At 42.9% G+C, this 16014-nt stretch overlaps 1 protein-coding gene across 1 annotated transcript in view; it reads right to left on the bottom strand.

The window, feature by feature from the left end:
- Positions 1-16014, bottom strand: part of LOC139409865 (carboxyl-terminal PDZ ligand of neuronal nitric oxide synthase protein) — a 179406-nt gene that overhangs the window by 60305 nt on the left and 103087 nt on the right. The window contains exons 6-7 of the mRNA XM_071155252.1: positions 15726-15867; positions 15285-15436 (exon numbers count right to left, since the gene is read on the bottom strand). Coding sequence (XP_071011353.1) covers positions 15285-15436; positions 15726-15867 — 294 coding nt within the window. The remainder of the gene's footprint in view (positions 1-15284; positions 15437-15725; positions 15868-16014) is intronic.

Genomic DNA, 16014 nt, shown 5'->3' on the forward strand with positions numbered 1-16014 from the left:
TTTTATACTGGCTCCTTACGCACATACCTTCACACACAAACAGTAGGTATCCTACGCACATACTGTATCACTACCCAGCCGACAAAGATTAGGGGGACCGTGAGAAGCACTCCCTGTCCTCCACCAAGATTAGGGAGACCGTGAGAAGTACTCCCTGCCCTCTCCCAAATCTCTCATAGCCAGGTCGGCACCGAATTTTGCTCAGTCTGTGTTTAAGATACTATAAAGATATATTGTACAGATATATTGTTTTACCCTAATTCTAACTAAAACTACACACATCATTAATTATAATGTTATGATTCTAATCCAGTTCATACAATTATAAGGATTCAGAGTGGAATTATTTAATCATTATCTTTCAACATTTTAATTATATTATCAACATCTCACAGCAAGAACTGGCAAATCTGGTGCAGTCCATGAGGAGGAGGATGCACTGCAGTACTTAATGCAGCTGGTGGCCACACCAGATACTGACTGTTACTTTTGATTTTGTCCCTTTGTTCAGGGACACATTATTCTATTTCTGTTAGTCACATGTCTGTGGAACCTGTTCAGTTTAAGTCTCAGTTGTTGAATCTTGTTATGTTCATACAAATATTTGCACGTTAAGTTTTCTGAAAATAAACGCAGTTGACAGTAAGAGGACGTTTCTTTTTTTATATACATCAATTGGTGAGGGCACTAGAACAGTCTGGAGTGCACGGCCTCACCCTACTGGGCTCAGAAATCCAATGTCTACTGTTTGCAGATGATCTGGTGCTTCTGTCCAAAACCAAGGAGAGCCTACAGCCGAACCTAGATCTTCTACACAAATTGCGTCAGACTTGGGCCCTGACAATTAATCTCAGTAACACAAAAAAGGTCCAGTAGCCAAGACAACAAATACAAATTCTATCCTGACACTGTTCCTCTACAGCAGTGGTTCCCAAACTTTTTATAGTCCCGTACCACTTCAAACATTCAACCTCCAGCTGTGTACCCCCTCTAGCACCAGGGTCAGCTCACTCTCAAATGTTGTTTTTTGCCATCATTGTAAACCTGCCACACACACACTATACAATACATTTATTAAACATAAGAATGAGTGTGAGTTTTTGTTACAATCCGGCTCGTGGGAAGTGACAAAGAGCTCTTATAATTTTGCTCTTTATTTAACCATCTTACATAAAAAACTTGTTAATCTAAAATTGTGAATAACTCACCACAGATTAATTAGAAGGGTGTGCTTGAAAGGATGCTCATAACTCTGCAAAGTTGGGTTGTATTGGAGTGAGTCTCAGTCTTAAATCATTTCCCACACACAGTCTGTGCCTGTATTTAGTTTCATGCTAGTGAGCGCTGAGAATCCACTCTTACATAGGTACGTGGTTGCAAAGGGCATCAGTGTCTTAACAGCGTGATTTGTCAAGGCAGAAAACTCTGAGTGCAGCCCTATCCAGAATGTAGCAGTGGCTTCTGATTAAATTCAATTTTCACAGAACTGTTTATTGCAATTTAGATGGGGCTCTCTATTAACTCACAAGTTAATAAGAAGGGTGTTCTTGAAAGGATGCTCATAACTCTGCAATGCTGGGTTGTATTGGAGAGGGTTTTGTCCTGATACTCGGATACTCTGAGCGCAGCCCAATCCAGAAATCTGGCAGTGGCTTCTGATTAAATTCAATTTTCACAGAACCGCTTGTTGCAATTTTGATGAGTCTCTCTTGTTCAGATATCGATAAGTGGCCTCGAGGCAGGGCATGAAAGGGATAACAAATTGATTTGTTTGTGTCATCCGTTTCAGGAAAGTACCAGCGTAATTGCGCACCCAACTCACTCAGGTGCTTCGCTATATCACATTTGACGTTGTCTGTAAGCTTGAGTTCATTTGCACACAAAACATCATACAATGATGGAAAGACCTGTGTTGTCCTTGTTAATGCAGACAGAAGAGAGCTCCAACTTCTTAATCATAGCCTCAGTTTTGTCCTGCACATTGAATATAGTTGCGGAGAGTCCCTGTAATCTTTGATTCAGATCATTCAGGTGAGAAACAACATCACCCAGATAGGCCAGTCGTGTGTGAAACTCGTCATCATGCAAGCAGTCAGACAAGTGGAAATTATGGTCAGTAAAGAAAACTTTAAGCTCGTCTCTCAATTCAAAAAACCGTGTCAATACTTTGCCCCTTGACAACCAGCGCACTTCTGTATGTTGTAAAAGCGTTACATGGTCGCTGCCCATATCATTGCAACTCAGTGAATGCTGCAGTTTACCCAAGTGACATTAGGAGCAACTGCTTGCACGCACGTTACCACTTCACGATGTCTCCCTGTCATGGCTTTTGCGCCATCAGTACAGATACCAACACATCTTGACCACCAAAGTCCATTTGATGTCACAAAGCTGTCCAGTACTTTAAAAATATATTCTCCTGTTGTCCTGGTTTCCAGAAGAGGATGTCTTCCTTAATTGACCCCCCATAAACGTAACAGACATATACCAGAAGCTGTGCCAGGCCCACCACATCTGTTGACTCATCCAGCTGTAAAGCATAGAATTCACTGGCTTGTATGCGAAGCAGTAATTGTTTCAAAACATCTCCTGCCATGTCTCTGATGCGTTGTGAAACAGTGTTGTTTGATGAAGCAATTGTCTGTATAGTTTTTTCGGCCTTTTCCCCCAGCATTGTCCAAGCTATATCCTCGACAGCAGGAAGAATTAATCCTTCGCAATAGCATAGGGCTTGCCTGTCCTAGCCACTCGGTAGCTCACCATATAAGGTGCTTCTAGCCCCTTATTATTACTGGTATCTGTTGCTTTTATACATGACTTACTACTTGAAAGTCGTCTTAATTCTCGCTCCAAAAACTACTGCAGCTTATTTTTCAAATTGGCATGTTTTGTTTCTAAATGTCTGCGCAAGAGTGAAGGTTTCATTGAGTTGTGAGATCGTACTTTTGCACATATAAGGAAAGGAAAGGCACTACTCCCAATATAAGTGAACCCCAAATCAATGAAGTTCTCATCATATTTGTGCCTCTTCGATGGTCCAACGTCCCTGTCTGTTGTTCTTGTGCTTTCCTGGGTAAGGGGTGGTAGCATCAGATTCACAACTGTCAATGTCCATGCTAGCTGGGCTAACAACACATGTAGAATTACTGATGCTAGCATTGGATGTGCTCGTGGAAGTAGAACAACTTGTGTCGTCGTCAGGTGCAGGTGTAGTACTGCTGGTAGTTGCAGTACTACCAGTAGAGCTGGTATGTGTCTCTATGGAAGCGGCCTTACTTTTTTTTACCATTTATAAATTTTTCGAGCAAACGGAATGAGCAGCAGCTACGTTTGGCTACATACGGACCGTTAGTGGAATTCCCGCGAGACAGTAACGGTTAATGTGACTGGATGTTAATTATTTGACTAGGGTACCTGCATTTGACATTGTGTTGTTATTTTGCTGAACACTAGATGGTTTAATTTTATTTTTGGCAGTTAAACGAGGCTACTCAGGCGAGAAAAAAAACTCACCCAAATGCATTGCCCTGTTGAAAAATATAAATGGTATTTAAACATTTTTAAAAAGTGAATCACATTTTTATTTGGCGGACCCCCGACGGCATTGTGCTTCCCCTACCCAGTTTGGGAATACCTGCCCGAGAGCACAAAGAATTACACCTACCTCGGCCTAAACATCAACCACAGGTAACTTCCACAAGGCTGTGAACGATCTAAGAGACAAGGCAAGATGGGCCTTCTATGCCATCAAAAGGAACTTTAAACTCAACATCCCAATTAAGATCTGGCAAAAAATACTTTGATCAGTTATTGAACCCATTTCCCTCTATGGTTGTGAGGTCATCAAAAGGAACATAACACTCAACATCCCAATTTGGATCTGGCTAAAAATACTTCAATCAGTTATCAAACCCAATGCCCTCTATGGTTTAGGTCTGGGTTCCACTCGCCAACCAAGAATTTACAAAATGGGACAAACACCCAATTGAGACTGTATGCAGGATTCTGCAAAAATATACTTTGTGTACAACGCAAAACTCCAAACAATATATGCAGAGCAGAATTATGACTATACCCACTAGTTATAAAAATCCAGAAAAGAGCTGTTCAATTCTACAACCACCTAAAAGGAAGTGATGCCTAAACCCAAAGCCCTCACCAACAGAGATAGGAAATTAGTCCCCTCAGGCAGCTGGTTCTGGGGCTCTGTTCAAAAACACAAACAGACCCCACAGAGCCCCAGGAGAGCAACACAATTAGACCCAAACAAATTATGAGAAAGCAAAAAGATAACTATTTGACACACTGGAGCAAATTGGAATGATATATGGCCCTAAACAGACAGTAGACAGTGGGAGAATACCTGACCACTGTGAAAATCCTTGACTATGTACAGACTCTGTGAGCATAGCCTTGCTATTGAGAGAGGCCGCCATAGGCAGACCTGGCTCTCAAGAGAAGACAGGCTATGTGCACACTGCCCACAAAATGAGGTGGAAACTGAGCTACTCTTCCTAACCTCCTGCCAAATGTATGACCACATTAGAGACACATATTTCCCACAGATCACACAAACCCACAAAGAATGTTAAACAAATCAAACATGGATAAAATCCCAAATCTGTTAGGAGAAAACCGCAGTGTGCAGTCACAGCAGCAAGGTTTGTGGCCCGAAAAGAGCGGAGCACAAACAACATTGTAAACATTGAAAAAAAACAAATGTATCTGTTTATTGATTTTCCCTTTCATACTTCAACTACTTGCACATTGTTACAACACTGTACATAGCCAATAATATAACATTTGAAATGTCTATATTCTTTTAAAACTTTTGTGAGGGTAATGTTTACTAATGTTTCCCTTGTTTATTTCCCTTTTGTTTATTGTCTATTCCATTTGCTTTGGCAATGTAAACATATGTTTCCCATGCCAGTAAAGCCCTTTGAATTGAATTGAGAGAGAAAAGACGGGACGACCAGAGAGGGGACGTAAAGGACATCCCTTTTTGACCACTCCTTCTCTAAATAACAGACTAGCTGCTGTGTCAGGCTGGGCATCACGTTGGCATGGGGAGTTAAGATGGCACTGACAGGGCATAGGGTTTGGCATGAGTCCAGTCCCTCTCCCTCTCTCAGTGCCACGCTAGCTAGCTGCTGTGTCAAGAGCACTGAGGTTGGCATGGAGCTGTCACACTCTCCCCTGTTCTCTTCTGTTTTCTTCTCTCAACTCCCTCACTCTCTTTCTCTGTTGACGTCCTGTACATCATTCCCCCTCTCTCCACACTCAGTTCCTCTCCCCATCTCCCTACCCCTAATCTCTTTCTTCACATCAGTATCTCCCAGTCTTCCTCTCAGTCACTTGTGCTCTCTCACTTTCTATCTCTCTATCCCCTCCCACTTCTCGTTCCATTTCTCCCCCTCTCTCTTTCTTCTTCCTCTCTCTATTGCTCTTCCTCTACCCACATCTCCTCATCCCTCTCTCTTTCTTCTTCCTCTCTCTATTGCTCTTCCTCTACCCACATCTCCTCATCCCTCTCTCTTTCTTCTTCCTCTCTCTATTGCTCTTCATCTACCCACATCTCCTCATCCCTCTCTCTTTCTTCTTCCTCTCTCTATTGCTCTTCCTCTACCCACATCTCCTCATCCCTCTCTCTTTCTTCTTCCTCTCTCTATTGCTCTTCATCTACCCACATCTCCTCATCCCTCTCTCTTTCTTCTTCCTCTCTCTATTGCTCTTCATCTACCCACATCTCCTCATCCCTCTCTCTTTCTTCTTCCTCTCTCTATTGCTCTTCATCTACCCACATCTCCTCATCCCTCTCTCTTTCTTCTTCCTCTCTCTATTGCTCTTCCTCATCCCTCTCTCTTTCTTCTTCCTCTCTCTATTGCTCTTCCTCTACCCACATATCCCCATCCCTCTCTCTTTTCATTTCCTTTCTATTTCTGTCTTTGCTTCTTCTTTCTCCTTCTACCCCTCTCTCTCGCTCCCTCTACCCCCTCTCTTTCTCATCCCTCTCTTCATGCTTATCTCCATGGAACAGATGCTTATGAACCCCTCAAAAGGATTATGGTGGCTTCCCTCCAAAATCAAAGAAAACATTCTGGCTTCTGGGATTAGGTGGTCTCCCTCCATAGCTGCGGAGAAGGAGAACATTCCGGTTCTCTCTCCCTATCAGTTCCTGCTGCGTTCTGCTCAGATTTTCAGGAGAATGACAGACAGACAGTTAGGGTGCTACGCATGGCTACACAAGTGACATGTGTCAAAGAAAAAGACAACAAAACACGTTTGTTGTGTCTCTGAGGTAAGAAGCCTAGCGGGGAAAAAACACCTACACTGACTCAAAGTTAATTGCCCATAACTTCCCATTTCTCCTAGAGGCATCGGTGATGCAGACCATTTTCAGGAGCTACTGTCAATGGCTGACCCTGGGGCACTAGGAAAAGGCAGTGCTTCGTCTATAATACAATGAGAAGAAGCCCCAAAGATCAGTAATAACTCTATATCATAGACTTATTACTGGGGCACCATATCATATTATTACATAGGGCGCCATATCATATTATTATATAGGGCGCCATATCATATTATTACATAGGGCGCAATAACATATTATTACATAGGGCGCCATATCATATTATTACATAGGGCGCCATATCATATTATTACATAGGGCGCCATATCATATTATTACATAGGGCGCCATATCATATTATTACATAGGGCGCCATATCATATTATTACATAGGGCGCCATATCATATTTTCTAGAGAGTTATTATTCATTTTTCTTTTCTTATTTTTTTAAAGGAGTGGGGCAGTACTTTGTTTATTGGACAGGACAGAGGTAGAGAGAAAAGATAGAGGAGGGAGTGTGCTAAAATCGCAGTGGCTGGATTAGGACCCATGCTGGAGCGGTATATAATCCGGAGGCAGCAGCTACAGACTACTAGACCAACCTAGGCCACCCTATTCTATTTCTACAATGAACAGCATTAAAAGCTCCCCACCAGAGGGAGCCGATATAATTCCTGCCCAAGAGCAGAAATACTTGTTTATGCTCCACCTCCGAAGAGGGGTGGGAAAGAATGTTGTGATGATTTCCATGTGAAGAGAAACATCAACAAATGGGGAACTGACAGCTGTCACTGTAGCTAGCTAGCATGCTAACCTTAGCTAGCTATCTTGCTAATCTTATCTAGCTAGCAAATGTTATCTGTTGAGGCTGTTATTCATTTTTTTACTACACCTTATTCAAAAGATTAGCCAGCTGGCTAGGCTGGTTCTGGATTTGTGGCACAGCGGTCTAAGGCACTGCATCGCAGAGCTTGAGGCATCACTACAGACCCGCGTTCGATCCCAGGCTGTATCACAGCCGGCTGTAACCGGGAGACCTATGAAGCTGTGCACAATTGGCCCTGTGTCGTACGGGTTAGGGGAGGGTTTGGCCCGCCGGGATTTCTTTGTCCCATCACACTCTAGCGACTCCTTGTTGCGGGAAGGGCGCCTACAAGCTGACTTCGTTCGCCAACTGGATGGATGGTGTTTCCTCTGACACATTGGTGCGGCTGGCATCCGCGTTAAGCGAGCAGTGTGTCAAGAAGCAGTGCATCGTGGCAGGGTCATTTTTCGGAGGACGCATGGCTCTCGACCTTCGCCTCTCCTGAGATCGTAGGAGAGTTGCAGCCATGGAACAAGACTGTAACTACCAATTGGATATCACGAAAATGGGCAGAAATGGGGGTAAAAGTACAATATATATATATATATATATATATATTTTTTTTTTTAAACATACAGTTGAAGTCGGAAGTTTACATAAACTAGTTTTAATGACTCCAACCTAAGTGTTTCAACCACTCTCCAATTTTCTTCTTAATTCCAGTGGGTCAGAAGTTACATACACTAAGTTGACTGTGACTTTAAACAGCATGGAAAATTCCAGAAAATGATGTCATGGCTTTAGAAGCTTCTGAAAAGGCTAATTGACATCATTTGAGTCAATTGGAGGTGTACCTGTGGATGTATTTCAAGGCCTACCTTCAAACTCAGTGCCTCTTTGCTTGACATCATGGGAAAATCAAAAGAAATCAGCCACGACCTCTGAAAAAAAAAGTCTGGTTCATCCTTAGGAGCAATTTCCATACGGTACCACGTTCATCTGTACAAACAATAGTACGCAAGTATGAACACCATTGGACCACGCAGCTCTCATACCGCTCAGGAAGGAGACGCATTCTGTCTCCTAGAGATTAAAGTACTTTGGTGCGAAAAGTGCAAATCAATCCCAGAACAACAGCAAAGGACCTTGTGAAGATGCTGGAGGAAACAGGTACAAAAGTATCTATATCCACAGTAAAACTAGTCCTATATCGACATAACCTGAAAGGCCGCTCAGCAAGGAAGAAGCCGCTGCTCCAAAACCGCCATAAAAAATGCCAGACTACGGTTTGCAACTGCACATGGGGACAAAGATCGTACTTTTTGGAGAAATGTCCTCTGGTCTGATGAAAGAAAAATAGAACTGTTTGGCCATAATGACCATCATTATATTTGGAGGAAAAAGGGGGAGGCTTGCAAGCCGAATAACACCATCCCAACCGTGAAGCACGGGGGTGGCAGCATCATGTTGTGGGGGTGCTTTGCTGCAGGAGGGACTGGTGCACTTCACAAAATAGATGGCATCATGGGACAGGAAAATGATGTGGATATATTGAAGCAACATCTCAAGACATCAGTCAGGAAGTTAAACCTTGGTCGCAAATGGGTCTTCCAAATTGACAATGACCCCAAGCATTCTTCCAAAGCTGTGGCAAAATGCCTTAGGACAACAAAGTCAAGGTATTGGAGTGGCCATCACAAAGCCCTGACCTCAATCCTATAGAACATTTGCGGGCAGAACTGAAAAAGCATGTGCGAGCAAGGAGGCCTACAAGCCTGACTCAGTTACACCAACTTCGTCAGGAGGAATGGGCCAAAATTCACCCAACTTATTGTGGGAAGCTTGTGGAAGGCTACCTGAAACGTTTGACCCAAGTTAAACAATTTAAAGGCAATGCTACCAAATACTAATAGAGTGTATGCTGAAATAAATCAGTCTCTCTACTATTATTCTGACATTTCACATTCTTAAAATTAACTGGTGATCCTAACTTACCTAAGATAGGGAATTTTTACCAGGATAAATGTCAGGAATTGTGAAAAACTGAGTTTAAATGCATTTGGCTAAGGTGTATGTAAACTTCCGACTTCAACTGTATATATATATATATATATATATATACATACACTACCGGGCAAAAGCTTTAGAACACCTACTCACTGAGGGTTTTTCTTTATTTTTACAATTTCCTACATTGTAGAATAATATTGAAGACATCAAAACTATGAAATAACAAATATGGAATCATGTAGTAACCAAAAAAGTGATAAACAAATCAAAATTTATTTTATATTTGAGATTCTTCAAATAGACACCCTTTGCCTTAATGACAGCTTTGCACACTCTTGGCATTCTGGGCACAGTGCAACCTTTGGTGGGCAGGATGCTAGCAGGCTTCGGAAGCGGTACACCAAAGCCAAGTCAGCCCGTGCTCATGGTTAACACAGGGAAAGTGAAATGATAGGCTACAATGACGTTGTGTCACGTTGTTATGAAGGGTCGGGAGACAGGCGCAGGAATGCATAATCGTTTTTTTTATTACACCCAAATTAAGGCGTGCTGTGTAAAGGCACGGGGAAGAAGACGAAACAAACACCATACAAAACACAGGGTAGAAACCCTAACAAACACCATACAAAACACAGGGTAGGAACCCAAACAAACACCATACAAAACACAGGGTAGGAACCCAAACAAACACCGTACAAAACACAGGGTTGAAACCCAAACAAACACCATACAAAACACAGGGTAGGAACCCAAACAAACACCGTACAAAACACAGGGTAGAAACCCTAACAAACACCATACAAAACACAGGGTAGGAACCCAAACAAACACCATACAAAACACAGGGTAGGAGCCCAAACAAACACCGTACAAAACACAGGGTTGAAACCCAAAACAAACACCGTACAAAACACAGGGTAGGAACGCAAACAAACACCATACAAAACACAGGGTAGGAACCCAAACAAACACCATACAAAACACAGGGTAGGAACCCAAACAAACACCATACAAAACACAGGGTAGGAACCCAAACAAACACCATACAAAACACAGGGTTGAAACCCAAACAAACACTGTACAAAACACAGGGTTGAAACCCAAACAAACACTGTACAAAACACAGGGTTGAAACCCAAACAAACACTGTACAAAACACAGGGTTGAAACCCAAACAAACACCATACAAAACACAGGGTAGGAACCCAAACAAACACCATACAAAACACAGGGTAGGAACCCAAACAAACACCATACAAAACACAGGGTTGAAACCCAAACAATAGAGCGAGGAGTACCTCAAATAAATAACACAAGCGCACAATGATTAACACACGGGACGAGACCCATAATCACCTGCGCAATCCACAATGGCATAAAAGCCAAAACACACAGCACAGGTACTCACATGAAACTACGGACATTGAAACAATAATCGACAGCACAATGGTAAACCAAGGGCGCACTATACAATTACTAATCACTGGGAATAGGGGCCAGGTGTGTGTAATGAAAGTTCCGGAGGGATCCGTGACACTTTGCTCATGATGCACTTCACAAATGAAATGTTTGAGAGCATTGGACACAAAACACCAATACAAATTTAACAGCGTAATAAAATAGATAAACAAGTTCCTTGAATTTCCCTTCGCGGGTACCTGTTCATTATAGGATAGACACTTGTGGTTTAGCTGCACCAATCAAGCAGTGAAGTGTGTAGTGAAGCATGGCATTAGTGGTCAAAACCATTTATCTTGTGGCAACGGGGGAGCAGGGTTGCAAAATGCAGCAAGATGCAATTACATTACGCAATTATACCATTTATAAAATAGTGGTATATATATTTTTATAGACTAGCTAAAATAAATAAGTGAAAATGTAAAAATGTACCAATGGATGATGAGAATTTTCTGTTAAAAAAGTGGAGGTGAAGAAAATATAATAACTGCACCTCCTATTTTAGTTTGCTCCATGGCTCAGGTGGCTATGTAGGCTACGATGAAAAGCTGTTTAGTGGAGTCGCGACTAGCAAATAAGAAGACATTTGCAGGTGTTTCTGATAAATAAACAATGCCATGCTTGTGGGTGGTAACCAGTGGAGGCTGCTAAGGGGGGGCAGCTCTTAATAATGTCTGGAATGGAGTGTAATGTCTGGAATGTGTAATGTCTGGAATGGAGTGTAATGTCTGGAATGGCGTGTAATGTCTGGAATGGAGTGTAATGTCTGGAATGGAGTGTAATGTCTGGAATGGAGTGTAATGTCTGGAATGGAGTGTAATGTCTGGAATGGAGTGCAATGTCTGGAATGGAGTGTAATGTCTGGAATGGAGTGTAATGTCTGGAATGGAGTGCAATGTCTGGAATGGAGTGCAATGTCTGGAATGGAGTGTAATGTCTGGAATGGAGTGTAATGTCTGGAATGGAGTGCAATGTCTGGAATGGAGTGTAATGTCTGGAATGGAGTGTAATGTCTGGAATGGAGTGCAATGTCTGGAATGGAGTGTAATGTCTGGAATGGAGTGTAATGTCTGGAATGGAGTGTAATGTCTGGAATGGAGTGTAATGTCTGGAATGGAGTGTAATGTCTGGAATGGAATGTAATGTCTGGAATGGAGTGTAATGTCTGGAATGGAGTGTAATGTCTGGAATGGAGTGTAATGTCTGGAATGGAGTGTAATGTCTGGAATGGAGTGTAATGTCTGGAATGGAATGTAATGTCTGGAATGGAGTGTAATGTCTGGAATGGAGTGTAATGTCTGGAATGGAGTGTAATGTCTGGAATGGAGTGTAATGTCTGGAATGGAGTGAATGGAAACACGTGTTTGATACCATTCCATTCCGGACATTATTAACTTCTTGCTCCTACTTGAGACGCAGATGTCTCAAGCAGACACCTGGAAATGCAAATGCGCTACGCTAAATGCTAAATGTACTCGTTAAAACTCAAACGTTCATCAAAATGCACATGCAGGGTATTGAAATAAAGCTACACATGTTGTGAACCTAGCCAACAAGTCAGATTTTTAAAATGCTTTTCGGCGAAAGCATGAGAAGCTATTATCTGATAGCATGCAACACCTCAAAATGCCTGAATGCGACGTAAACAAAGATTTAGCTTATCCGGCGCTACACAAAACGCAGAAATAAAATATAAAACATTCATTACCTTTGACGAGCTTCTTTCTTGGCACTCCTATATGCCCCATAAACATCACTATTGGGTCTTTTTTTCGTTGAAATCGGTCCAAATATACCCAAAATAGCTTTCTATGGAAGCTGTGTCATTCAGAAAAAAACATCGTTTTTTAACGCTGCGTCATTTTTTTAAATTAAAAAAGTCGACGATAAACTTTCACAAAACACTTCGAAATCCTTTTGTAATCCAACTTTAGGTATTAGTAAACGTTTATAATCTATCAAAATGATTACAGGGCGATGTGTATTCAATAGCTCCTCGTCTTCAAATCAATGGCTGCCAATGTGCACATTCAAAACATCCTGGTGGAGACCGGAAGAAATTGAATCCAGTTAGTTGGATTTACCAAGAAAAAACTCCCTGGAAAATGACGACAATGGCGACATCGTGTGGAATCTGTAGGAATTGCAGGCAGATCCATAATTAATTTTGTGCCCTTTTAACAACCCATGAAAGTGACGCATGGAAATTATTTTTAGCTTTCAGAGAGCAGTTTTTCTTGCGTTTTTCGATGAAACACACGATCTGTTATAGTCACAGCCGTGATTTAACCAGTTTTAGAAACTTCAGAGTGTTTTCTATCCACACATACTAATCATATGCATATACTATATTCCTGGCATGAGTAGCAGGACGCTGAAAAGTTGCGCGATTTTTAACAGAATGTTCGAAAAAGGAAGGGGTAGACTTAAGAGGTTTTAAGAGTCATCCTCCACTCAGCAGCCTCCACTGATGGTAACGGTAAAATAAAACCCAGCCCTGAAAATAAACGTTGACTGAAAAGTATTAGCATGTCATTTAATAGGGGAAACACACAGCATTGACACGGAAAAAACACAGATCTCAACTTTGGGTTTCCCACTTCAAGCCTGAATATATCATACTTTGACTAAAACAATGACCTATTGACTTAAACGGTAGCGCAACATCATGGGTAAGCTCTGGGCATCGTCTTTCAATTGAAAATAATTGAATGTCTGCTCGTGGTACTTTAAGCCTAAAGGGCTTGGGGAGCTAGTATTGACAGGATAGCCCCAACCCTTTGGTGTGTTCCTACGGTTCTACTGTAAGTGGATGGGTTGAGGCATGTTTCACACAGTTTTGCTTCTCTCTGAGGGCCACTAGGCAGCCCCGGGGCCCCATAACGCCACCAAGACACAGGACATACAGACAAAACACTAGACTAGAACAGAATTAAGCTTTAATAGTTTAGTCAGGCATGTTAAGGCTGCCATGTCCCTCAGAGGCTGGTGTGAATAATGTAGGGAGCATTCTCTATCTCTGTCAGAGCAACACGCCATCATACGTGTGTGTGTGAGTGTGCGTGTATTTGTGTATCACACACGGCTAGTGGCGCCTTAATTCGGGAGGATGGGCTTGTGGTAATGGCTGGAGCGGAATAGGTGGAATGGTATCAAATACAGCCATTCCATTCGCTCCGTTCCGGCCATTATTTAGAGCTGTCCTCCCCTCAGCAGCCTTCACTGGTGTATATGTACATGTATGTGAGTGTATTATATATGTGTGTATGCTTGCGTGTGTATGTGTGCATTCTTGTGTGTGTATGTGTGTTTAAGACTCCTCTCAGACACACAGTGGGTCACAAAACACTACATCTAAGTAACAAAGGGCTAGGACATAACTCAGGGGGGTCAATCCACTTCTGCAGCGAACTACATCATAGATATAGTTTAAATAGACACTGCCACAGGGAACCACAGAATAGATCTGGGTTCAATCGACACTGCCGCAGGGAACCACAACATAGATCTGGGTTAAATGTGGTCTACTAGCCCAGCTGACCAGTGGCCAAAATATTTAAGTTCCATCCCTTGCCCATTGTCTCACGTAAAATAGCATCTCCACTAATCTGATAACTAGCTGTGCCAGCTGTCAGATACACGCTGAGTAAAATCTCAATTTTTAGAGATGAGTTCCACGTCCTACAAGACAGACAGGTTGAGGGACAAGCGTCACCATCTGACATGAGACAATGATTCCTTATGTCAATATGTCCAATAGAAACTCTTATTTTCATTACAAAATGTTTCCTATGGAAATCGACTAAAGAATACACCCCTGGAATGAAGTGATGAACATTACCCAGGCTTCATTGTTGAGGCCCTGTTGAGGCCCTGTTGAGGACCTGTTAACTCCCTGTTGAAGTCCTGTTGACTCCCTGTTGAGGTTCTATTGACTCCCCATTGAGGTCCTGTTGACTCCCTGTTGAGGCCCTGTTGACCGCCTGCTCACACACAGACTGGGACTATGCCTGTTGACTCCATGTTGAGGCCCTGTGAAGGCCCTGTTGAGGTCCTGTTGAGGCCTTGTTGACTCCCTGTTGAGGTCATGTTGACTCACCATTAAGGTATTGTTGACTCCCTGTTGAGGCCTTGTTGACTCCCTGTTGAGGTCATGTTGACTCACCATTAAGGTATTGTTGACTCCCTGTTGAGCTCCTGTTGACTCCCTATTGAGGTCCTGTTGACTCCCTGTTGAGCTCCTGTTGACTCCATGTTGAGGCCCTGTGAAGGCCCTGTTGACTCCCTGTTGAGAACCTGTTGAGGTCCTGTTGAGGCCTTGTTGACTCCCTGTTGAGGTCATGTTGACTCACCATTAAGGTATTGTTGACTCCCTGTTGAGCTCCTGTTGACTCCCTATTGATGTCCTGTTGAGGTCCTGTTGACTCCCTGTTGAGCTCCTGTTGACTCCATGTTGAGGCCCTGTTGACTCCCTGTTGAGGTCCTGTTGAGGCCCTGTTGACTCCCTGTTGAGGTCCTGTTGAGGTCCTGTTGACTCCCTGTTGAGGTCCTGTTGACTCCCTGTTGACTCCCTGTTGAGGCCCTGTTAACTCCCTGTTGAGGTCCTTTGCTCCTCCAGGAGCAGAAAGGAATAAGTAAAGTAAGTCAGGTGCTCTTACCATGATGGTGTGTCCAGGCTGGACCACGTTAAGTTGGGCCAGACTCTGGAGGATCTCGTTGACCGCCTGCTCACACACAGACTGGGACTGTGCCTGGGGCTCCCCTTCCTCTCCACTCCCCTCCTCCTCCTCCACCCCTGTCAACTGACGACCTGTGGGAAAAGGAACACACACAAACCAATGACATCATCAAATCATCACTAATGGTCAGGTGTCCTTCTTGGTTCACACATGAACAGCGTGTTCAGTTTCTGCATCTGTTATGTCAGTCAATGAAATGATAGGACAATAAAATCTTTGTGAGACAATAAGTGTTATGGTGATATGTGTGTGTGTGTATATATGTCTGTCTCTGTTATGTTTAGGGATCAATGTAGGAGTGTAACAGTGTTGTGGCAGTTGGTGTGTTCATGTGTGTATGTCTCTCCCCCTCTCTCTCACCCTCAGCGGGGCTGTCCTCTGTGGACTTCTCACTCTCTCCGTCTGCCTGTCCATCTATACCCTGATGGGCGTGCTGCAGACTAAGCTTATGACACACCTCAAACGCCTGGCCCACCGTACGCACTATACGCATGGCCTGGGTCTGATGAGGGAGAGAGTGGGATATGACTTTCTTGTTATTCATGTCAGAGAAAGATGAGAAAGAAAGAAGGAAAGAAAGAAAGAAAGAGGGAGAGAGAGACATAACAGAACAGATACAGGTGACCTACACAGTATGGCCATTTGGCAT

This window comes from Oncorhynchus clarkii, chromosome 5, assembly GCF_045791955.1.
Source record: "Oncorhynchus clarkii lewisi isolate Uvic-CL-2024 chromosome 5, UVic_Ocla_1.0, whole genome shotgun sequence".
Taxonomy (NCBI): Eukaryota; Metazoa; Chordata; class Actinopteri; order Salmoniformes; family Salmonidae; genus Oncorhynchus; species Oncorhynchus clarkii.